The 24,279-nt window shown below is 45.4% G+C and overlaps 1 protein-coding gene across 2 annotated transcripts in view; it reads right to left on the bottom strand.

The window, feature by feature from the left end:
* LAMA3 (laminin subunit alpha 3) overlaps nt 1-24,279 on the bottom strand; it is a 264,369-nt gene that overhangs the window by 79,229 nt on the left and 160,861 nt on the right. Inside the window, exons 31-37 of one of the 2 annotated variants that reach the window (XM_059409366.1) lie at nt 23,244-23,455; nt 22,051-22,255; nt 10,760-10,904; nt 9,942-10,082; nt 8,296-8,457; nt 5,742-5,840; nt 3,447-3,530 (exon numbers count right to left, since the gene is read on the bottom strand). In XM_059409366.1, coding sequence (XP_059265349.1) covers nt 3,447-3,530; nt 5,742-5,840; nt 8,296-8,457; nt 9,942-10,082; nt 10,760-10,904; nt 22,051-22,255; nt 23,244-23,455 — 1,048 coding nt within the window. Of the gene's footprint in view, nt 1-3,446; nt 3,531-4,220; nt 4,429-5,741; nt 5,841-8,295; nt 8,458-9,941; nt 10,083-10,759; nt 10,905-22,050; nt 22,256-23,243; nt 23,456-24,279 lie in introns of those variants that run through there. The other variant, XM_059409368.1, reaches the window with a different exon arrangement.

Raw genomic sequence — 24,279 nt, 5'->3', positions numbered from 1 at the left:
ATTGTTATTTACATATAAATATGATAGGAATAGGAGTTTAGTTTAAATTTTTAACAGTTTGAGATATGATTTACATATAGTAATAGCCCCTTATCTTAAGTACACAATTTTTAGTAAATTTACAAAAGTGTATAATCATCACAATACAGTTTCATATTTTTACCCCCTAGAAAAAGAACCTTTGTGCCCATTTGTAGTTACTACCTATTTCCACCTGGAGTCCCAAACACCACTATCTATATTCAGCCCTTATATATTTGCCCATGATGGACCATTTATGTAAATATGGATTGGATTTCAATGGCCCACAAATACTTTGCTTTTATTTGCTTCATTTCATCCCTGCTATATTGCAGTTGTATTTTAAATCAAAAGGAAAAAAAGTTACAAACAAAAGATATATTTTTACTGCCCCTTATATTTACTTATGTTGTTACCTTTACTAATGTTCTTCATTTTTAATATGTATTGAAGCAATTGTCTATTAGTGTCCTTTCATTTCAGTCTAAAGAGTCCCATTAGTATTTCTTACAAGGAGGGCTGGATTCTGAATTTTCTTGGGTTTGTTTATAATGTAATGCCTTATTTTCTCCTCCATCTTTGAAGGACATTTTGTTGTATATGTAATTCTTTGTTGACAGTGTGTTTCTTCTAGCACATTGAATGCCATCCCATTGTCTTCTGATTTCCATGGGTTCCAGTGAATGGTCAGTTGTCAACCTTATTGAGAACCTTGGATGTGCATTGATTCTCTCCCACTGCTTTTAAGATTCTTTCTTTGTCTTTCAGACCCTTTATTATGATGTTTCTGTGTGTGGATCTCTTGCATTTATCCTACTTGGAGATTGTTGAGCTTGGTTGTATAGATTAATGATTTTCATCAAATCTGAGAAATTTTCAGCCATTATTTCCTTAAATATTGTTTCTCTTCCTTTCTCTCTCTCTCCTCTTCTTCGGATACTCCAATTATGCATATGCTGTGCACTTGACTCTGTCTCACATGTCTTTCAGAGTCTTTGTTTTTCCTCATTCTTTGTACTTTCTGTTCTTCCGACTAATCTCAGTTGACCTTCAAATTTGCTGTTCTTTCTTTTTCCTGCTCAACTCTGTTGTTGAGCCCTTGTCTTAGCTCTGGCTGCCATAGGAAAATACCATAGACTCAATGGCTTAAACATGAGAAATATATTTTCTCACAATTCTGGAGGCTAGAAGTCCCAGATCAAGATGCCAACCAGTTTCGTCCCTAGTCAGAACTCTCTTGCTAGCTTACAGATGGTTGCCAACTCACTGTCTTACTTAGTTGACAGAGAGTTTTCCAGGATCTCCTCTTACAAGGACATTGATTCTATCGGATCATGGTTCTACCCTCATGATCTTATTTAACCTTAATGACTTCTTTGTTCCAAATATACTCAAACTAGAGATCAGAGCTTCATCCCAAAAATTTGGAGAGGACACAATTCAGTCCATAGCAGCCGTTTTAGGGAAATCTTCATTTCATTTATTGCAATTTTCAACCTCAGAATTTCTATTTGGTTCTTTTTAACAATTTCTATTTCAATACTGTTATTTTCAATTTGGTGAGACATTGTTCTCTTATTTTCCTTTAGTTCTTTAGACATGGTATTCTTTAGTTGTATTTGATGTATATAGATTTAAAGTCTTTCTGTATAGGTCCAGTGTCTTGGCTTCCTCAGAGACAGTTTATGGTTATTGCCATTTATCCCATGTATGGACCATGCTTTCCTATTTCTTTTATACATCTCCAAAAAAATATTTATTTGTTTGTTTATTTATTTATTTATTTATGACAGCTGGGCATTTAACATAATGTAATGTGGCAACTCAGGAAATCATATTTATTCCCCTCCCCAGAATTTGTTGCTATTAGTGTTTACTGTTGTTGGTGGTGTCTTTGCTCAATGACTTTTCTGAATGGATTCTGTAAAGTCTGTATTCTTTGTCATATATGGCCGCTAAAGTCTCTGCTTGGTTAGCTTAGTGGTCAGCTAGTGACTGGAAACAGATTTCTTTAAATGCCTAAAACCAAAGTCCCCAGTCATTGCAAAGTATTCTGTGGGTATGTTGAGGGACCTCTCAACACTCAGCCAGGCAGCTAACAACTCTGCTTTAGCCTTCACTTCCTGCTTGCTCAGAGCCTCAAGGTGAGTCAGGGGTGAGGAATTAGGGCCTTTCCTGAGCATGCTCACACCCCTGAGTATGTGTGGCCTTCTACCTTTCTAAGATTGTGTTGGAGATTTGCAAAGCCCCTATGTATTCCTTGTTCCCAGCCTTTTATTTTAAGCTTTGTGATTAGCCTATTATTATCTCCAGCTCTAACCTATCACCTCAGTCAGGTCTGAAGTTAAGGAGTTACCTCTAAATGTTTTCAATGACAGCACTAAGGGAAAGGCTTTTCATTTTGGGAAAGCTACAAAAGTCAGATCAAACAAAGACAGCCTTGGAAGGAGCATCTTCCAGAAAACCTTCCAATGGGTCAAATTATGACATCTCTGGGAGTGAGGCTTTGCATAAGCTCCAATGCCACTCTGTCTCCCTTGGCAGCTGATGGGCTACTGGTTTTCACCTTGCTGGTGGGCTACTGTGAAGATATGGTTGGGGGATGGGAACAGAGCAAACTGACTGCCACAGAGCCTAAGGTTCTTACCAAGATTCAGCCAGTTTTCTTGATTAAATACTTTTCAGATTGCTGTGAGCCTGTGGTCAATTTCCAGAGCTCTAGATAGTCGATTCTAACCATTTTTGCCAATATTCTCATTGCTTTACTGAAGGAGAGAATTTAGTGGATGTTCCCACCCCACCATTTTTGCTGGCATGGCCACTCTCATAGAAACAGAATGACATGCTCTTCAATACATTCATCCCAAGCATTTTTTGGCCACTGAGGAAGGCATGAGGATGACAGGGGGCTACCTCATAGCATTTACAAGCTCACGGGGTTTGTAAGACAAGGATAGTTACCTCTAAGACAGGGGAGACTGTGCCAAGTGCCATAGAGATAGTATAAACAAAGCCCTATGGGGATGAAACTCCGTATATTTTATATAACTTATATTTTAAATGTATATATACAAATTATATATACATAAGTATAATTAACATTTTAAATTCATAACATAAAATATCACAATTGCTTGAAAGAACTAAGGTGTAGAACAAAAGAGGATCATCAAGAACGATTTTGGGGGGCACCTGGGTAGCTCAGTCAGTTAAGCAATGGCCTTCAGCTCAGGTCGAGATCCCAGGGTCCTGGGATCTGGTCCCACATTGGGCTCACCTGCTCTCTGGGGAGCCTGCTTCTCCCTCCCCTTCTGTCTACTACTTACCCTCTTGTGCTCTCGCTCTCTCTTTCTCTCTCTCTCTGTCAAATAAATAAATAAAATCTTTAAAAAAAGGAATGATTTTTTTGTATGTGTTTCTTTTACCTCCACCACCTGCACACGCACATGATACAGCCGGTCTGGTCGTGGGTTACTTGGTTCCTTGTAGATGATGGACATGTGCTGACCCTGTGTAAAGAAAAACATCAGTGCCATGGTTGAGATATTCTGAGGTTTATAATCCATAAGAACAAATTTCTGTGACTGCATTATATGGAATACTCAATTCTAATAAATAGTGAAATGAACAGACTGGCAAAAGGATTAGTCAATGGAAACAGGAAAATAATACCTAATATAGTGCATGTTCATAAACAGAAACCAGGAAAATTCCCTTGATGGAAAGTGGCTAAAAAGATGGATTATTATTATTCCTATTTTACAAAAACCATGCTTCACAATCAATGTATGAGGTGCATTTCCATTGCTGCTGACAGGACCAGACTTTGGTAGCAAGAAACTGCTTCTTCGGTGGGTGAGTTCATGAGGAGGGCAGGGCAGCAGAAGGGCTGGCAAGCTGTGTAAATGGTGAGCCGTGGAGCTGCCACAGGCCAGAGGGAGAGCCCTGCAGCCCACTCCCCGTGAGATCCAGCCTTGTTCACTCTTGGCCTCTGAACCCTCCTCTCCATAAAAGGGGCTCTTTAAGGACTCCTAACAGGGCATAATGGGAAGGTCAACACCCACCATCACCACCTCCACCCCAAACCTGTGCCCCCAAACCCTAGCTTTTCTATTACAGCCCCAAGCCCAAAAGTGTTCCACACGCTAGCACTGGTGTTTCAGAAAAAAGACCATTCTCTGCCATCCCAAATGTTTCATTTAAGAAACATGCCCCACAGGCTTTTAATTACAGTGGTTTGGAACAAAGCAGCAGAGTGAAGGTTTCAGGAGCCTAAATTATTTTCCATGTTCGGAGGTAAAATTCAGGAGAAATTCTGGTCATCGCATTCTGTGAATTCCAACTGTTTGCACAATAAACTCTTTGACAATAAGTACTGGTGTACTAATGGCCCGAGCTGGAGGTATTCTGAAAAAAAAAAAAAAGTAGGAAACTGAACTACAGCACTGCCAGGCTGGTATTTCTATGGTGGAGCTCTTTTCCCTCTAAAATCTCTGGTGTTTCATTTTCAAGATGTCTGACAAAGGTTCCTCGTAGTTTTTAAAACAACAGTTCAACAAATTTGGGAGCCAATAAAAACAAAACACAACACAGCAGCGCCTAAACACAAAAACCCACCAGAATGCCAGGCTCTCAGCTGCGACAAGATGTGTGAGACTTGCTAGTCCCTGTCTTATGGTGAATGACACACAAACAAAAACCTTCAGGAAGCTGTAATTGCACTGCCTTAACCACAGCACTAAAACCAGAAACAGAATCAAGTTCAGGCTCAGACACCTCAACCTGTGTTCAAGATACTGGGCCCTGGATGTCTAGAGGTTCAGAGCAGAATGTGACATGGACCCTGCCCTCAAGGAATTTCTAGATTGCAGTTCTAGATCATGTGGCTGGTACACGGTGTACAGATGTCACTTCTCTTCTCAAAAAACCCAAAGTGGCTCCCTACTGTCAAAGTGAACTCATATTCCTTAGCGTAGCACTAGATATCCTCTTTCCTACCCTTCCGCTTGTTTTCTATGACTCTGGAATCACTGAAAATACAGCCAAGTGGGACAGGTCACCCCTTGGGCACTGCCCCTCTGCCTTGGTTTATTTTTTTCTTTGCCCCTGGAAGGGCGCTTCTCCCGTCAATCCCCTGCTGAAAGGTCTGGCTCAAAATTAACCCTTTCCATGAAGCCTTCTGGGGGTTTCTCAACCACATAAGCCCCCACTCAGACCCCAATTCTTAGAGTCTTGTTTGAACTGCACCTCAAATATGTTTTGTTCAGTGGGTTGTAGCTACGTGTCTATTTCTTCCATCTCCCCTCTTAGCTCCCACTTGAGTGAAGGACAGGGATCAGCTGTCCTTTATGAGCCCAGCGATGTGGCCTTGCCAACAGGAAGGCCAAAACAATGTTCTGAGTGTCTCAAAAACACTGGTGAGACAAAATTGAAAGATAGAGACATTTTAAAAAATTTAACATGAAGTAATAATTTAGAAGAAGCAAGCGTGAGATACTGTTATGTTCTTTGGGAGCAGAAACAAGGGCTGGATGGGGAGGGGAAGCAGGATCCTGAGAAGGGACTTTCCTACGTTCAATGTCCCTTTCGATCTCTACAAAATATTGGAAAAGACGTAATCTAATTGGTTTATAGGCTCTTTATCAAGATGCCCTAAAGTTGGATCAGCAACCAATGGCAACTACTATTTCCAGCCACTTGGGTTGTGTTCTGATACCTACAGTCAACTGCACATCTGGCATCTTTTCTAGAAGAACCATTTCACCAGGCAGGCCAAAGGACTTGATCTGGTAGGTGAGGAAGCCTCCGTATGAAGAAACCTAAAATTGTATTGATAGGATCAAGAGCACAAGCATTAGAAGAGCCCATGGAAACACTAATCACATAAAAACCAGAGGCACATGAGATCTGGAAAGATACCATCTACCTGTTAGTGGTCATCTTGGGCGTGAAGAATTGAAGATGGTATTTTAGCTCTCTACTTTGTACCATTTTATATTATTTAAAATGTTTGGCATGAACATGATTGTTTTGCAAGCAAGGAGATGCTTCTCTTAAAAATAAAGATACTAGTGGAGCACCTGGGTGGCTCAGTCGGTTAAGCATCTCCTTTGGCTCGGGTCATGATCTCAAGGTCCTGGGATTGAGCCCCACATCAGGCTCCCTGCTCAGTGGGGAGTCTGCTTCTCCCTCTGCCCTTCCTTGTGTGCTCGCTCTCTCCTCTCTCTCTCTGTCTCAAATAAATAAATAAATAAAACCTTAAAAGGAAAGAAAGATACTAGTCACACAAAGAGGTAAGATCTTTCTATTCTTGATGATGTCTAAACTAATGTTCATTTAATCTATAGTTACTCTAAGAAATCTAGGCCATTGGCTTCTTATTTCACTGAAAGAATTGGTTAATATCTATCAGTTACAAAATGAACCTCTAGAAATAATTTTTTAAAAACTTCTCCTGAGAGCAGATGGTGAGCATTTCCCACACGGTCACACATAAGCCATGCCAGACTGCTCCAGTGGGTCTAAGGACCTTTTCTCAATGCCACCTAGTAGCACGATCATGGTGGAGGTTTAAGGTCATAGTTTGGGGAGGGCTACTTCACCTCCGGTCCTGTCACTTCCCACCCATAAGGTAAAAACCAGTCAAGAAAGGAGTAATTGAGAGAGAAAACCAAGAGGCAGTATCACCTTAGAGTGGAGAAGCACAGAACACCCTTCTTGAGACACACATATAATTTGGAGCAGGGGAGAGGGAACAGCATTTCTGGGTCCCAATTCACCGAAGTCCCCTAGAATCTGCAACCTGACCAAATCACAGAGCTATGATCGTAGAGTCTGGAAGTATTCCAGGCTAATAATTTAAATCACCCTATGGAGATTAAATACTGTCTTTCTGATGGGCTAAGGTGATTTTTGAAATATGGCCACAGATTCTCTGATACTTTTGTCTTCAGGAGGCGGAGCTTAAATCTCCTCCTTGAAGTTGGACTGGACTTATGACTGGCTTCTAATGAATGGAATATGGCAGAAGTAAGGGTACGTTATTTCTGAAATTAGGTCATAAAAAGATCGTGGTTTCTATTCTGAGTTTTCCTCCCTCTCTCTCTTTCTCTCCATCTCTCTCTCTCTCCCTCCCCCCCACCTCTCTCTTTCTATTGGTTATTTTAGGAGAAGCCAGGTGCCCTGTCAGGGGGAGTCTCAGGTAGCACCTGGGGGACTCCTAGGATGAGTGCTCCCCTCAGTAGCCAGTGAGGAACAGAGGCTTATGACAACCACATGACTGAGCCTGGAGGTGGACCCTCCAAGTCTGGAGCCAGGCCTGACTTACATCTCGCCCATAACTCTGTGAGAAACCTTGAGCCATCTACTCCTGAATTCTTGATCCACAGAAACTGGGCAAGGGGACTGCTGCTTTAAGCTGCACAGTTTTGGGGTAATTGTTTGCAGAGTAATAGATGAGCTCTACATGGGATTGCCATGTGAAGGCGAAGATGAGCATTAAATGAGGAAGGAGAGGGGTTCTAAGAGAGGAGCAACATTGCCCACACTCAAAGGTCAAAACCCAACGCCCTTCAACCAGAAGTCAGAATTATAGATCTCCGGCTCACAAGGCCCTCATATTTAGTGATTCTAAGAGAATATGCTGCCTCCTGAGCTGGGCCCTGTGACATCTACAGCTTCTAGAACATTCTACCCTCTGCTATCCGGTGCATACATTACCAAATGATGTTTCTACAGGAAGCCCACACTTCCGTCCTCTGAAACAAGTGTAGGGGACCAAGCTATGCCAATTTGTGCAGCAAAGGAAGAGCAACTTGTTTACAAGCTCCCAGAGGAACAGGAGCGTCTCACTAACTGCCTGCGATTCTGCTAATGACAGCCAAGCTGCCCCCGGATCCTGTGCTTCTTTTAATAAGCTCGTGAGTCACTTTTCAGCTTTTGTTTTCCTGACAAGGAGCCTTTCTTCTGCTTTAAAACAAAGAATTCTTAGCACTGGCTTTGAAAAGCACACATGCCCCATTTGCAACAGATATTATTTAAATGGTTAAGTAAAGCCAGAGAAAAGCTGTGGTGCATGATTTCCTTTGCTGGGGAGTGAACACATGTCGGGTACATTTAGCCCCTCCCAGGGGAGGGCAGCGTCTTTCCAGTGTTTGTAGCTCATCTAATTTCTTTAGTTTTAGTAACCTGAACTTCCTGATGCTTCCTTCCAGACAGGAAATGATGCTCACGCCGTGACGGAGGGGACCCAGTGAGGGCTCAGGACGTCCTTACCTTGTCTCCTAGGTAGGAAAGAGGTGCGACCCAGGACGCACTGTGGACTGTAGAGGGCAGCTCCTGGAGGTCTGCAACCACGCTGCTGCTGCCCGGGTTGAAGGAGACAGGGATGTCTGTTCCGTCTGCCGTCTCCAGGCGCCAACCCATCATATCCACAAACTAGAACACAAGAGCAAAGGATAGAAACATGTGCCTTCAGCTTCTCTGGTGATGGCTGAATTATGCGCAATAGAAGAACCATGGGGTGGCCATCTTGTTCTGGAGGCTTCCTGTATATGCCCCCTCCTGAGCTTGCACAGAACTCTCACCCAGCACTGCCTCCCACTGCCCCAAGACGACTAGGAGTTCTCAGACAACCGTGATCATATGTATGTGGGATTGCTCTTTGTATCCCAGCATACATCCTGGGTTCTTGACATTTAGCAGGTGTTCAGTAAATGTCTGAGTAATATATAAATAAGTGTGGGAATAATAACTAGGACTATGGGCACATTTTAATGGCGAGTTCCTTAGAGAACAAATGTGAGATGGAACGCAGTGGCCTGCTCTCATTACTTTCCTTTAAATAAATCCTCATAATAAATCCTTCCCCCCACTTTCCCTGATCAGACAGGAAGCCAAGAGTTAAATGATGGAGGGAGAGGAGGAATTGATAAGACATTGATGAGGAATAATGTTTCCGGGCTCCCCTGAAGATAGAAGACTTCTGTGGATTTATAAACTAATTTTGGGGGGCACCTGGGTGGCTCAGTGGGTTAAAGCCTCTGCCTTCAGCTCGGGTCATGATCTCAAGAGTCCTGGGATCGCGCCCCACATCAGGATCTCTGCTCAGCAGGGAGCCTGCTTCCTCCCTCTCTCTCTGCCTGCCTCTGTGCCTACTTGTGATCTCTGTCAAATAAATAAATAAAATCTTTTAAAAAAAAAACTAATTTTTTTTCCTTAACTACGAGCCTACATTCCTTTTGGGAATGACATATATAAAATAACCTTTACTTGAGGTATCTGTTGGACGTAAGACATCACTCATACAAAGAAAGCAACCATGAGCCTGCTGGTTCATGGAATAGTGGAGGCAACAAAAGTTTCAGTTTCATGGAGTTAATTCAAAAACTCATATAAATCATTTAAAAAATTTAACTTAAATGTTCATATAAAGTAATTGAGACAGAAAGTAAAACAGAAAGAAAATAAGCAGATAAGAAGAAGCAAGGGAAAAGAGTGACCAACTCCATTTAGCCGATGAGTGTAGTGTTTATTGAGCACCTACTATATTCTGGATCCAGTGTTGGGCCCCAGGAATGCATAAGGAGTTTAAATGCTAGTGTTAGAGGAAGATATATAATAAACAAATTTTAAAACTAAACTGTAGAGTATGTCAGGGAGGGATAAATGCTAGAGTACACTAAGAAGGGTGAGCTACTTCATAGGGGGTGCTGAGGGAAGGCCCCTCTGAGCCCACCTGACAAACTGGGGCACTGAGCATGAGAACATCTGTGGGAAGAGCAGGGCAAGCTGAGGGATGCCGAGGGCGAAGTTTAACACTTCAACAAAGTAATATATAAAATCTCCACCAGAACTGCATGCTTCAGGACAACCCACTTGGAAGTACTAACTAAAAACCAAACTTTGACTTCCTTGCATACCTTAGCTCTTCTTTTATGTGTACTGTGACAATGATTACTTATTCCAAAACAGAAGCAGCGGGTACAGCCCTTGGGATTTGCTGGGTCCAAGTAGAACGATCCTTCTCGACACACGTTACATTCTGAACCCGCCACATTCTCCTATTGAAACAAAACACGAAATGAGAGATCATTTCCTCTAAAGCTTCTCTGATTTCAGTTCGTCACTTTCCCAAATTTATTGCCAATACAAGATGTTAGAACATGGATGCTAACAAAACATGAAGTTTACATCGTTGTGAAGCTTTTCTGTCACATTACTTTTTTAAACTCTTCTACCATATCCAAGTGAAAGAGAGAATCTTCTAGATCTCACAAGATGCCCCTTGGCATCTTGAAGGTAGATAAATGGCAACATGAGGATTCACAATATGGGGGTCTTGGTTCACCCCACTTCCTACCACCTCAAAACATCTGCTGGGACTAAGAAGCTCTCTTACCACCTGACAGAATGCCCTGGAGCAGATTATTAACCTGGGGTCTATGAGCTGGGAATAAAGCTTCCAGGGAATCTATGAACCTCTTAAAATTGTGGACTAAGGTTTGTGGCAACTTTTCTGGAAAGGGTCTGTACCTGCCTTGTGATTCTCCAAAGGATAAGAGGGGGTCTTCCCTTCTGTTTCTATCAAACGAGCTAATAACTATTAAATGCTACATGCGTTGTAGAAATCGGTTACAGGTCAGTCCCACTTCCCATTTATTTTGCTATGTTGACTCGACTTGAAGAACTTCCTCACTGACCAGTGGCTGACGTGACAGAACTGGACATTCTGTCTTACCTTACAGAGGCAAGCTCCGGTCCCTGGGTCACAGACTCCTGGCTCAGTCCCATCCCTGTTGCAGTGGCAGGGAAGGCACTCCGGGAAATGATAAAACCCAGAAGCGCACCGGTCGCACTGCCGCCCTGTGACTCTGGGCTTGCACCTGTATTCAAAGCAAAGGCGGCACAAGTTTTCATCACTGTCTCCACACAGTTCTCAAGTCCGCCTGCGCTGTTGCAGAGCAGCTCTGACGGTGCTTCCCTGGGGGAGCCTAAAAGGACAAGAGTCGTGGGGGTGGGTGTTCCAGACAGAAGGAAGAGAGGGGAACTGCCTGGTGTGTGCAGGAAGCACACGGATGAGTGGAGAAAGCTGACCCATGAACTGAAGAGGGAGGCAGGGGGCATCTCATGGGGACGGAGATGCTGGCTGTTGTGACACTGTCCAGTGGCAATGGAACGAGGTAGCTGAGCCCTGGGCGCTGAGGGCCCTCTGGCCGGAGTACTGATGAGCTCTGGCACCCAACAGAGTATCTTAATAACTCACCAAGGCTTCATATTCTCATCTGTGAAAGGGGAAAATTGCTAGCTGCTGCCTCCCAGGACTGCTGTGGAGATAGACGAGGCTGTGCCTGGAACATGCAAGCTCTCAGAAAGGAATTGCCATCTTGAGAAATTTTAAGTAGGAAAGAGTGTGGTCGGATAAGTGTGTGTGGATGCAGTCAAGATGACCATTTCCACAGCTGCCTGTTGAGTCAGGAGGAAGAAGGGGCTGAAGTAGGCCAAACACCCTGGGGATGGAGAGGAGGGAGGGGTTCCAAGCTATTTTGGGGTGAGGTTCCTGGGGCTTGTGCTGTTCTGGATGAGGGGACAGAAGAGGGGAAGGCAAGGAAGACCCTCGGTCATCCAGCCTGAGCGCCAGAGTGGGTGCTGGTGTGGGCAGGGTTGGCGGGGAGGCTGTGCCTGGGCTCCAAGGAAGGCTCTGTGGGGAGCAGGGAGCGATCCACATGTCTGAGCACGTGAGCCACAAGAGAGGAGGGGAGAGCACAGAAGCTGACAGAAGAGCAGCTGCTGCCAGCAGAACCGAAGCGCATCACCCCAAGGGTTGAGGAGAGAAGGAGGAAGTGGGTACCAGCCTCCTGTAGCCTGATCTTGGAGCCCAAGCTGACATCTGGTGGGACCCACACGCTGATCTCTTCTTTGTGGGTCTAAAGAAAGTACTAGGAAATGTGCTTTATATTAGAACATGGGAGTATAATCTGATCCAAAATATTTTATCATTAACTTGCTACTAATACCTGTTAAAATATCTTACCCAGGGACCATCCTGAAAAAGAGAAATCCAACTTGATTTCCCACTAAGTCTGTCTTTGGTAAATACCTGCTTATAACCAAAAACAGAATTTTGTGTTTGATTAAGTACACATACTCGAGACCAGTCAGCCTACCTTTGAATCCCAGCTTTGCTACTTACCAGGTATAGAACCTTGAGCAAATGAACCTCTTTGTAGCTGAATTTACTTACCCCTAAAATAGAGATCATAATACTGACCTTGTAGGATTATTGCAAACATTAAATAAAATAATACATGGAAAAGCCTTAGAGCAGGGCCATGCACACCTACAAGAATCTGCTATTACTATTCTTGCTATAGCATTAGCTAAGGGGAGTGAACAGGACTCCCTTTCTCCCACTCTGCACAACCAAAAAGATAGACTCAGTTTTTCCCCCAAGACCTGCTGGCAGGTCAAATGTCATTTCAGTTCCAGCCCCATCCCCCTTGTGTTCCTCCCCACCCAATCCCTGCAGAAATTCTTTTTGTAAGGAAGCAAAAGTTCTCCAAATCACACCTATGGCAAGGTAGATGGAAAGTGTCAACGTTCTACTTAAAGAGATCACTCCCGTGTGGGGGATGGAAACTTTGGAAAGGGGTCAGAGACTCTTCTGGGAAGCTGGATAAACTGTGGACCACTCACAGATTTCATTCATTCATTCATTCATTCATTCATTCATTCCCTCCCTGTCTCTCCAACACACACAAATTTGTATCCACTCTCAGAGGGTTCCTAGACTCTGACTGATAATATTTGCTCTCTTCTTGTGAATCTCAGACTAAAGGCAATCAGACAGTCCAGCCAAAAAAAAAAAAAAAAAAATGGCTGTTGCCAGATGACTCTCTTTCTGGAGGGAGCGGCGAGGGTGGAGCACAAGGCTCTGGTGGTCCAGAGAGGGGAGTGAAGAGAGTAGAGACAGACAGCCCCGTCCAACCAAAATTGTCAGAAAGAGGAACCCTCGATCAGGAGTGCAGCTGGGAGACGGCCTGACTTACACTGCGCAGGCTCTGCTCCTCTCACCCGGCCAGGAGAAAAGGACACTGTGCAGAGACGGTGCTACTGTCACACACTGCTAGTTGGGCAGCTTGTTGAACCAAAGTCCATGTTTCTTTTAGCTAACACGCAGGGCTTCTGGCTTACAGGTGCCTTAAGTGAACACTGGTGCCACAAGAGCCACTCACATATGGAATGCCATGCGTGGACAAGGCTAAGAGGGGCCCCTGGAGCAAATGACCTGGACCCGGGCCTAGAAGGCAAGGACAGGCAGACAGGAGCCTATTTTTTATATTTTCACTTGAGTGAAAAAGAAAGGAACTGGAGCATTTTGCAGGGAGGGCAGCTGTGGAAGCTGCTTGTGGAGACAAGGAGAAATGGAAGCAAAATCCTTCCTTGCCTCCTTATTTCAGAAGGCTGTGAGAGGGTGGTGGCAGGGACAGGTGGGCTGAGGGCATGTGGCCATGTCGGTGACGTGAGGCAAAGCTCTGGACCGCACTCCACACACAAGCAGCATCTGAGTGCCTGAGAGTGGATGAGAAAAAGCAAGAAACCGGGCAGAGTGCGAAGAGCAGGGACCTGTGAGCTGACCCAAGGGCCCCAGGTGGGACTGACAAGGAAGGGTTAACCAAAACACGGAGACTATAACATCGGGATTCCTGAGCACTAAGCATATGAATCCTGGACAAAAACAAGCAACCAGAGGACTTTTTGGTGGTGTCATGACAACAGGGAATAAAAAGGAAATTCTTCTGTCAAGTCTGGCTGAACATCTCTTAGAAACTAGCTAAAGTCAGCCTGACCTTGACACATTTCTCCAGAGAGATACTCTGCTGCCCGAAGAGCTGCCCTCCTTGAAAAGGCAAGGAGCCTCCCGCATAAGCTGCCTGTAGGTGCGGAACAGCAGCGCCGGGGGTGTGGGTCAAGAGGATTTATCTCCAAGGCAATGGGCTCATGGCCAAGGCTTACGTAATAACATGTGCGCATGTGTGGGTGCTCTCCATGTGGCACAGACAACTAGAAAGTCAGGTGTTAGAGGAAACTCTACCCTTTGCTCATTACGTATGGTGGGTCTCTTAATATCACACTCTGATCAACTCTAGTTGTCATCTAGAATCCAAAGTCTACCTTCTGCCTTCATTGATTTACTCAATAATCACCAAGAGTGGTAGGGGATGCAGGGGGGAGGGGAAAAAGTAGAGTAAGTCGGTCTTGACCTTGGCACATTTCCACTGAGAACACAGGACACGAGATGCCGAAAGTGAGGTAATCACGTGAGAACTGGAATGGCTAGCTGGAGGCACTGAGATGTTGAGGATGTGCTTGTGGACTCACAGAAGGCTTCGTGCCTTCTTGGGGTCTGTGCTTTTCAAACATAATCCTTGAAGGATACACAGAACGTGGGGGAAACAGTAGAGCGAGGAGGAGAACTGATGCCTGGAGAACTGAACATATGTAAAGTGTTTAGAGAAAGTAAGAAAACCAAGCCAGAGAAGAAAGCTGCAAAAAGGCTTAAGTTAGGGTAGTGAGGGGCCATATGACTATGAAAGCTGGTCTTTATCCTGTCAGGGAGCTGAGACAGGCTCTTGTGCAGAGTAATGTGATGGAAGTGGCACCTGGGAGACTGACACACAACATGGCGCCCGCCACGCCACATTGCCATTAGTGGTTCGTACAGCTTCCCCTGCCAGACCATGACCCCTGATACATGAGGCACAGCACCCAAGCTAGAGTCAGTGCTTATAGTTATATAGTTTGAGCAATAAGATATTTTGGTATCTAACAAAACAGAATTTAAGGCAAAAATAAAAAATCGCAGTAACTGAGAAAAATGTTTCATCCTAGCTAAAAAAAAAAAAACACCAAGAAGATAAAATCATAAGCCTATATACATTTATCAACATTGCCTCAAGTTCTGCAGACTAGATTAATAGTTCCATATGTTAGTGCCAAAATTATGGGGAAAACAGATTTTTAAATCCCAGGGTAATTGTGTACTTGGCATATTCCCTTTAAAGTAAGGAGCCAAATAAAAGGGGGAGGGGCAACAAATGAAGAATGAGTGCATGAGTAAACCAGGAAAAGAAGGCCAGTTAGGAGAGCATGAAATCATTCAAAGATGAGAGGGTCAAAGAACTTAACTAAGGTAGCAGCAGAGAGCAGAAAGACATGGAAAGAAAGGAGAGAATCCATACCCGGCCAGAAGTTGACACCTAATCAACTGTAGGGAAAAGGGGTTGATTCTTAGATGATACTGGGATTTCAAGCTTTGGGACTGGGAAGGGACTGTCACCAGTAAGCAGAATAAAAGAAAGAAAGAAAGAAAGAAAGAAAGAAAGAAAGAAAGAAAGAAAGATTGATTGATTCAAAAAGAGAAATGGTTTGAAGGCAAGACAATGACATGGGTTTCAACTATGGAATCAGAATTTTGGAGTTGTAAGGGCCCTTCAAGTTCATCAAATACTTCATTATACATATGAGGGGACAGGTGTTCAAAGAGTTTAGGGGACTTGTCTGAGGTCCCTTAAGTAAAGCCAATAAAAGCACAGGTTGAATTGATTTGCAGTGAAGGTGGGATAAGCTAGCCATTGAGGGTCAGGACCAGAGCTCCGGATCTGGAGTGGGGGTGACTGAAGCCAGGAGAATGGGCAGGGCCCATTCCATATGAAGCCTGTGCAAACTCACACCACACATCTTCTCTGTCTGCAGGAGATGGAACCAGGGACAAAGCCACAGAGTGATCATTCAGAGAGACGTGGAGAAAGACACTGGTGCTACAGAAGATGAAGGAAGACAAAGAAAATGGAGGTAAGAATTCTGAGCTCTATCCCTGTGGCAGGACCCCGTCCACCCTGTTCACCACCAAGGCCCAGTGTTCCCTGTCCGCCTCCCAGCTGCCTGGAATTTACCGTTCCTATTAATCAATAACGTGCATCCAAAGAATTGCTTCTCCAAGTTGGTACGGCTGATGGAACTATGCCTGTAGCTGGAAGCACTTCGTCCCAAGAAGGCCAAGTCTACGACCTTTTTGGGTATTTTATTTTTCCATCTAACACAAACATTGAGTAAATCTGTGGGGATTCGTGGAGATAGGGGTCCCTCCCCCACAAAAGGCATTCCTTTTGCTACTGCTATTCTGAAAATGCACATTTGTACACGTGGCTTTACTGAAAGACCCTGATGGAGCACCATCTCCTCTAGTTGATCTCAAAATAGCCTTGAAAGGGGGGCGCCTGGGTGGCTCCGTGGGTTAAAGCCTCTGCCTTCAGCTCAGGTCATAATCTCGGGTCCTAGGATCAAGCCCTGCATCAGGCTCTCTGCTCAGCAGGGAGCCTGCCTCCCCCTCTCTCTTTCTGCCTGCCTCTCCGCCTACTTGTGATCTCTGTCTGTCAAATAAATAAATAAAATCTTAAAAAAAAAAAAGCCTGAAAGGGGTCAGCATCATGCTAGTTTTTAAAAGCAGTAATGCCTGGCTTTTTGTATCTGTCAATGACTGACAAAATCTTCCGAGGATATTCTAACCCCTTTGTTTGTTCACAGAATCTGATGACATAACCTTCCATTATTAAAAGCAAGGCAAAGGTACATTTTCATTGGCTTTCTATCAGATTGAATTAGTGTTGCTATTAAAAACAAAATCTTGATCAATATAAGCATCTTTAGGACCTCGATCTAGCACCAGAGAAAATAATGTACTTCTTGGCATCTGTACAATATAATTTTGCAATATTTTGCATGTTACAATCAGAGATTGAAGAGGAAATAGAACAGGATTTTAAATTTAGGTAGGAAGGTAGAGATAATTTTACCAAATGTTTAATGCCTTAGGAAACTGATAGCCAGGAAGGCAGAGTAACTTGCTCAGTCTTCTAGCTAGTTTATGACAAAGGTGAATTTTATGGCTCCAACCTAATTTATTCCCAATTGCTTCTAAAATTATACCAGTTTTAATAAGGTAGAGATTGAATAAGGTAGAGATTGCTACAATTATTTTTATAACTTATTTTAAGGTAGATTAATATTTTTAATAGTTTCATTTTCTTTTAATATGACAAACTTGAATACCTATAAACAGTGAAATAAAATTTGAAAATTCCAATTTTTAAGCTTTGTGATCTGTGACAGTATGTACACCTGCAAGAGAGTCTGTTTTATCACTGAAAAAGGATGTATTTTTCTTCTTGTTGCAAGTTCCAGGTTTCTTTGATCATTTCTTTCCTGTGAACTTTAGGTTCCTCCAAACACATTCTTCATTTTCATTAGGAAATTTCATTTGGTGGTGGAAGAGGGACATTCTTTCTTCTAATATTTTCTAAAGAAATAATCTTTTGGGTAATCAAAAGCCTTTTCAGCATCAACAGTGGAATTATCATGAGCAATCTGTGTGATTTATAGCCATCATAAACTGAAAATTTTTCTGAGATTATCTGTTAAAAGCCCTTTCATGACAAATCTACTTTGATCATGGAAAGATAAGTCATCCCACTAGGTTATTACAGTCTCTTTGGTAACGTCAAGATAAATAATTTCACCTTTTGCTTTGGGTGTGATACAGGCCAATGAGACTCCATTCCTATTGGTGTTTCGTTAGGTTTGAGCAAAACTGTGCAGCATGCCTTGGACCTGAGTTAGGGTTTTTCCAGTCAACCAAATTGTCATTGTTCTATGCAACTAATGAATCATTGAACACTATGCAAAAAACTAATGATGTACTACATGTTGGCTAACTGAATTTAAATTTTGAAAAATGGGAAAAAATTGTCATTGGCCAGTGAAAGTTTGTTAAATGCCCCTTATAATTTCTACCTAAGATACTACAGTAAACCTATTCATCTATCACAGATGGTGCCTCGATGCATTTTTAAAATTTTCAATGCTTTTTTTTTTTTTTTTTAAGATTTTGTTTATTTATATGACACAGAGAGAGAGCACAAGTAGGCAGAGAGGCAGGCAGAGAGAGAGGGGGAAGCAGGTTCCCTGCTAAGCAGAGAGCCCGATGCAGGGCTCGATCCCAGGACCCTGATATCATGACCTGAGCTGAAGGTGGAGGCTTAACCCACTGGGCCACCCAGGTGCCCTTTAATGCATTCTTGATTTCCCTTTTCTGTGGCAACAGCATTTGGAAACCACGGGTGAGGTTGTGTCTGCAGCAACTTATTCTGTTGACCAGTTACTCCCTCTTAAAACTCTCCCATTATTTCTCAGACAGAGAATTCCTCTCTATCCCCTGCTTGAAAACTGTGTCTCCATCTCCTCGGCTTCTCTGCTTCCCACAGTTAAAGGAAGGTACCCCCGCAGAACACACAGCAGCTGTTTCCTCCTGTGTGTCCATGCCTCCTCCTGGGGGTCCTCCTCACTCTAACCAAGTCCCAAACTTCCATTCCAGCCCCAAGCTCTTCACTTGTATGTTCTGCTTGTAAAAGAAAAACCGAAGTAGACGTTACAGAAAAACAGCGCTCTGCTGCTCTGCCTTGCCCTTATTTTTATGGCTTTGTGTTTCTTTTAATTATATATGGGAGTGCTGTAATGTTTTCAGTATTTAGGGCTTTAAGTTGCTTCATGGCAGATGTGGTTGGGCCACTACAGAATCCTGCGCTCCAGCCTCTGCCAGGACTCCCGGGCCCGCATAACCTTTCCATGCGCACTTGCTGGTCCTGCTTGCTTGTCCTCCTCTCCTGCTCTTCCCAGGGTTTCTCATCCTCCAGGTGACTGATGCATTGCTTATTCTGCTGTTCAAATGGAACCTGTTCTTTTGGCCTTTTTTTTTTTTTTTTTTTTTTTAGATTTTATTTATTTGAGAGGGGGGCGGTGCACGAGCAGGAGAGGGAGGGGCAGAAAGAGAGGGAGAAGTGGACTTCCCAGTGAGCAGGGAGTATGATGCAGGGCTCGATCCCAGAACCTGAGATCATGACCCTAGTCAAAGGCAGATGCTTGGGGCACCTGGGTGGCTCTGTGGGTTAAGCCTCTGCCTTTAGCGCAGGTCAGGATCCCAGGGTCCTGGGATTGAACCATGCATTGGGCTCTCTGCTCAGGAGGAAGCCTGCTTCCCTCTCTCTCTCTGCCTACTTGTGATCTCTGTCTGTCAAATAAATAAATAAAATCCTTAAAAAAAAAAAAAAAAGCCGATGCTCAACTGACTGAGCCACCCAGGAGCCGCCTGTTTGTGTGTGTTTTAGACAGGGGTACTGCTGACATGTTTCAACAGCAACAGACCGCTTGACTGACTGTCTTTCAACTGTTGTTCTAACTCTCCCTTGATCGCTTTTTTAAACCCAAGATGGCGGACCTTGTTGGTGTTGCCGTCTTGGCTTCCTGGAGAGAAATATTCCATCCTCCTTATCCTTGTGGATGTTTCCATTGAGAGCCACACATTTTATTCACAAATATGCTGGAGCTCTGGTGTCAAATGTTTATGACTGGCTACCAGTGGGCTGTCTCTAAGAGAGTTCTGGTTTTCCAGAAAGGGAGACTGGCATCTCTGGGAACATGAAAAGGGAGAGGTCAGTGGTAAGGGAGTGATGGCAAATAATAGTGTACATTCCCTATTTGAGGGAGGAAGGCTCTGGTACAGATAGAAAAGAACAAAATGGAAATCATAGTGGGGCTATTAGCCTCCAGACAGAAAGTGAGACCCACCACTGAAAGAACAGAAGGAAAAAAGACAGTTCTGTGGAATGAAGAGGTCAGGAGAGGAGATGTCGAGAGGAATACCACACAGCCCCGCTGAACTGAGGCTGTGTGGCGGTGTGATTGACCAAATCTATGAGATTCTGGTATTTGTCCAGCTACTGTTTTAGACCAAGGGTTCAAAGAGAGGGAATGGAGGCAATTTTCCCGGGGGAGACAAACCTCGGTCAGCCACAAAGTCACAGGATCACACACATCTTGTCTTTCTCTCTCCTTTCTGTAAAGTTGATTACATCAAGATGGGCACAGACAGGGTCTCTTCGCTTCCCGAGCTCCTCCCGCCTCTGCAGCCAGGAGCCTATGAGCATCCCCTCGGCCCGGTGCAGCTCTGAGCTTACGCACTCCTGCACATCTGTGCTATGGGCCCAGGTGTCACTGTCCTCGAGAATAAGCTAGAGGTTTCCATGGGCCCATGGCAGCCTTCCAGACCCAGTGTTGGATCTCCAGTAATGAACTAAGAGCCTGACTTCCGTTCAGAGAATAGCTTAAGCAATGGACGGAACAGAACCTAGTGTATGTGAACTTGTGGTGATGAAACAACTCTGGACATCACCTCAAAATCCTTCCTGCAAATCGCCTTCGGCGTCGGCTCACAGTCTGAGTGGGGTGAGCAACGGAGCTGACTCAGGGCGCGCTCACAGCTGTGGTTTGAAAGACTCGGAATGTTTCATGACTCACGTTGTCACTCTGCTTCCTTTCCTGTGGCGCAAAGGGGCTGGGAGGCCCCTGGGCAGCAATTAAAGGGTGGGGAAGGGTCCTTCCTTAGGAAAAGTGATCATCGCCATTACAGAGAGTTGAGCTTGGTCCCCAGAAAGATATGTTCAAATTCTAATCTCCAGTCTAATCTCTAATCTCTGAGAAGGTAATCTGATTTAGGAAGAGGGTGTTTGCAGATAGAATCAAGTGACGAGGAGGTCATGCTGGCCTAAGGTGGGTCCTGATCCAGTCCAACTCGTGTCCTTATGAGAAGAGGTGCACACAGAGAGGAGGGCGCCATGTAAAGACTGAGACACGTCAGGCGCATCCCTGTCACGGCGGAGCAGAGATTAGAGTGACGCGTCCACAAGCCAAGCAACTCCAAAGATTGCTGGGAACACGAGAAGGTAAGAGAAAAGCATGGAACAGATTCTCTCCCAGGGATTTGAGAAAGGGCACGGCACTGTCAACACCTTGATTTCAGGTTTTCAGCCTTTAGGACTATGAGAAAATAACTTTCTATTGCTTGAAGTCACCCTGTTTGTGGTAATTTGTTACAGCAGCCACAGGAAATGAAGATAGCCGCCCTTGAGCTGGGGTCACAGATGCCTGCTGCTGTCCCCAGCCACCCACCCACCCACACCTGTCACACCCAGATCACCCGCACAGACCCCAAAACATCTACTCCCCATAGGTGAGGACAGTAACTGGTGGGGGAGCGTAGGGTGGGCGGTGAGCCCTACAGGCACTCCTGCACACTGCCATACCACCAGGGATGTGGAAGCTCTAGCTCAGTGTTCCGCCCCCATAACCCCCTCCTGACTCTTTCCAGCCACTTCTAGAAGAATGGATCCATCTGGCATCCCCTGGGGCCATTCCCCAGTCCTGCTGAGATCGGGTTCAGTACCTGCAATCACATGGCACTGGCCTCTAGCTCCCGACACAGAGCTCAACCCACGGAGCCAAAGCTCTTAGCAACGCAGTGTTTGTGGGAGCTGACGTTTGCCACTGCCCCTTACCAGTCGTGCAGGGGGCCTCTCAGTCAGTCCCAAGGGCAGCCTCACTCTCAGGTCAGGCTCTCCAGTGTCTACCTTCCTCCCTCGCCTGCCCCCCCATCCCCCGCCAAGGCCCTAGCACCTATTTGAGTTTGCCTGTCTGAGGGCAGCAGGCCTGAGGCCCTTGGACTTTGTCACACACTGTCCTCAACAAAAACGCCAGCTTACCCTCGAATGAAGACTTGGATCCCAAACCTAAATACCAATGGATAGGTGCTCGCCACACAGTGACACAGTAGAAGAAAGGAAAACTTAATTATGCATATATATCGGACACCCCGAGAACAATGCTACAGAGTCTGGGAAGGAAGTTTATGGCCTCAGGTGCCTGGCATCCACTTGCCTGGGCTCTGCCAGGCTACCCTGAGCCTGAGGGGCCCAGTTACCCCACACACGACAGCCCGTCCAGGGTGGGGAGCTCCACCCTGAGGTGAGCACGGTGCCATCTTTGGACCTGTGAGACACGGGAAGGAATGGTGACTGGAATGTGCAGAGGACACCTTCCCTTCCCATAAAAGGACCTAACAGGTTAATCCCCCAGGCTCACCTGCACTGCCCGTGGTCCCTGTCGCACTCTGGGGTGGTGACCCCAACTGAGCCTCTCCTGGAACAGTTGCAACCTTCACAGCCCGCCAGGGGATGGAAGCTGAAGGAATGCACGTCACACGTCTCACACTGGGGCCTGACAGTGCGGGGAGGGCAGAGGCACTTCCCTGTCATCTCTTCACAGAGGCGTGGGCCACAGTTGCAAGCTGGCCAGAGAATAAAGAGACACAGTGTAAGGGAGAGATGCCACCTGGCCTCTAGCAGATTTCACCCACTGCCAGCATTTCCAGAAGTTTCCAAGGGACCTGGGCGAAACGTCTTGCTTTTTCTTCATTATGGCATTATTGAGTGCAGCTGATCTGAAAGGTATCTTTCTTGGGGTCCGGACCAACTATAAATGCTCACAGCACCCATAGTGTGAGAACGTTGACTGACACCGCAGCTGGACCCACTGGCACCAAGACAGGAGCTTCAAGGAACTCACCCAGCCATAGTTACACGCCATTCTAATGAGACACCTCTCATCTGTCAGAGGGGCCTCTCCATACGGGCTCCCTGAAGGGGCTCCATGTCACCTTAGCGTGATGGAGCTCTAGGTCAGGGCATAAAGCAGCAGCAGGACCCTCGTTAGGCAAGGGCTGGTCTCCAGGTGAAGACTGTGTTTGCACCACACACGTACCCCTCACTGCCACCCCATGGCATGTACTGACCCTGTGTCTCAGGCCATAGGATGGGTCTTCGATAAAGGTCCCCAGGCTTCCCATTCAGAAACCACTAGGTGCCTGTGACCTTGGCTCTCCTCCTTTTTCAACTGAGTTTTGGTTAGGCTGGAAAAATTGAAGGGGCTTCCCCGAGGAAGAGGGATGGGGCTAATAGTTTGATGCTTAAGGTTCTTTAAACTCACCTGTTTTGCCAAGCACTTGAGTCACATAGCATGGTAAACACAAATGTTTATCTTCTAGAACCTACCTACTCAGACTGTACTCCATGGACCCCTGGCATGGGCATCATCTGAGTGCGTAAGAGAAATGCAGACTCTGAGGCCCCCACCAAGCACTCTAGAGTCAGAACCTGCATTTTCACAAGATCCCCAGGTGAGTGTCCAGCAGAGTGAAATTCAAGAAGGCCTGCCCTAGATGAGCGGCAGCCAACTGGGATCAGAGACAACCTTGGATGCCCCCGATGTGCACTTACGTTTGCAATGTGGAAATCCATAGTAGCCCGTTCGACAGCGGGTACACTGCCGCCCAATGACACTGGGCCGGCACGGGCACTGCCCACCCTCTGGGCTGCAGTGATGGCCAATGGACCCGGTGGGGTGGCACTCACAAGGCAGTGCTCCCTTGTGGTAGAGGGCCACCAGGGACCTGGCGGAGTTCTTACAGAATCCAGAGGCTGTCTGGGGGCTGTGAAGACAAAAACAGCTCAAGGCATTATCCCGGGAGGGGATAAATCCCAACCTTCTCCTTCCCACTTGCTCTGCCAACTGGTGTTTTGGGGAAGGGGCTCTGGCTGTGAAGTCTGGGAAGAAATGAGAGACTACCCTACCCCTGGATTCACAGCCAGTGACAGCCAGCCTTCCTTCTACCCATCCACTCCAGAACACATCCCAGGACCGGTGGGTGGGAACTTTTGGTGGCTGAAATAGAAGGGTGAAAATTCACCTATAGGATGAATTCTATGGTATGTGAATTACATCTCAATAAAGCAGTTACAAAAAAATTATACCTAGCAGTGTATGCACCAATAATAATAACAATGGGAGGAGGCAGTGGCAAAGTGTCTACTTTTATTGAATGTTGTTGTGCTAGAAGTTTTGCCTACATCTCACTTAACCTCACAACCACCCAACAAGTTAGGTCTAAGCCTCATCTCATAGATAAGCCTTCTAGAAGTTAAGTGACATGTCCAAGGCTTCAGAGCTACCGAGTGGCCAAGCAGACATTCAAATCCATAGCTGTTGGACTTCAGATGCTTTACTCTTAATATTTTCAGTGCAGGAGACTTCTGCCCCCCACCCTGGTGTCCCCTGGAGCTCCTGGACCCCTTAGGAAACCTGCAAGAGGGCAGGGTGGGTCTCCAGAAGAGAAGAGCAGGAGCCCGTACTCAGGACTGTCCTTAGCTCTTGGCATTCAAGGATCCAGGGTGAGGGGACAGGGAGGTCCGCCTCTCTGTGATACTCCCCACTCAATCAGATGGCAAAGGAGAGGGAGAATCCAGGCTGATGTGC

This window comes from Mustela nigripes, chromosome 8 (assembly GCF_022355385.1).
Source record: "Mustela nigripes isolate SB6536 chromosome 8, MUSNIG.SB6536, whole genome shotgun sequence".
Taxonomy (NCBI): Eukaryota; Metazoa; Chordata; class Mammalia; order Carnivora; family Mustelidae; genus Mustela; species Mustela nigripes.
This window is presented reverse-complemented; position numbering and strand designations above follow the sequence as displayed.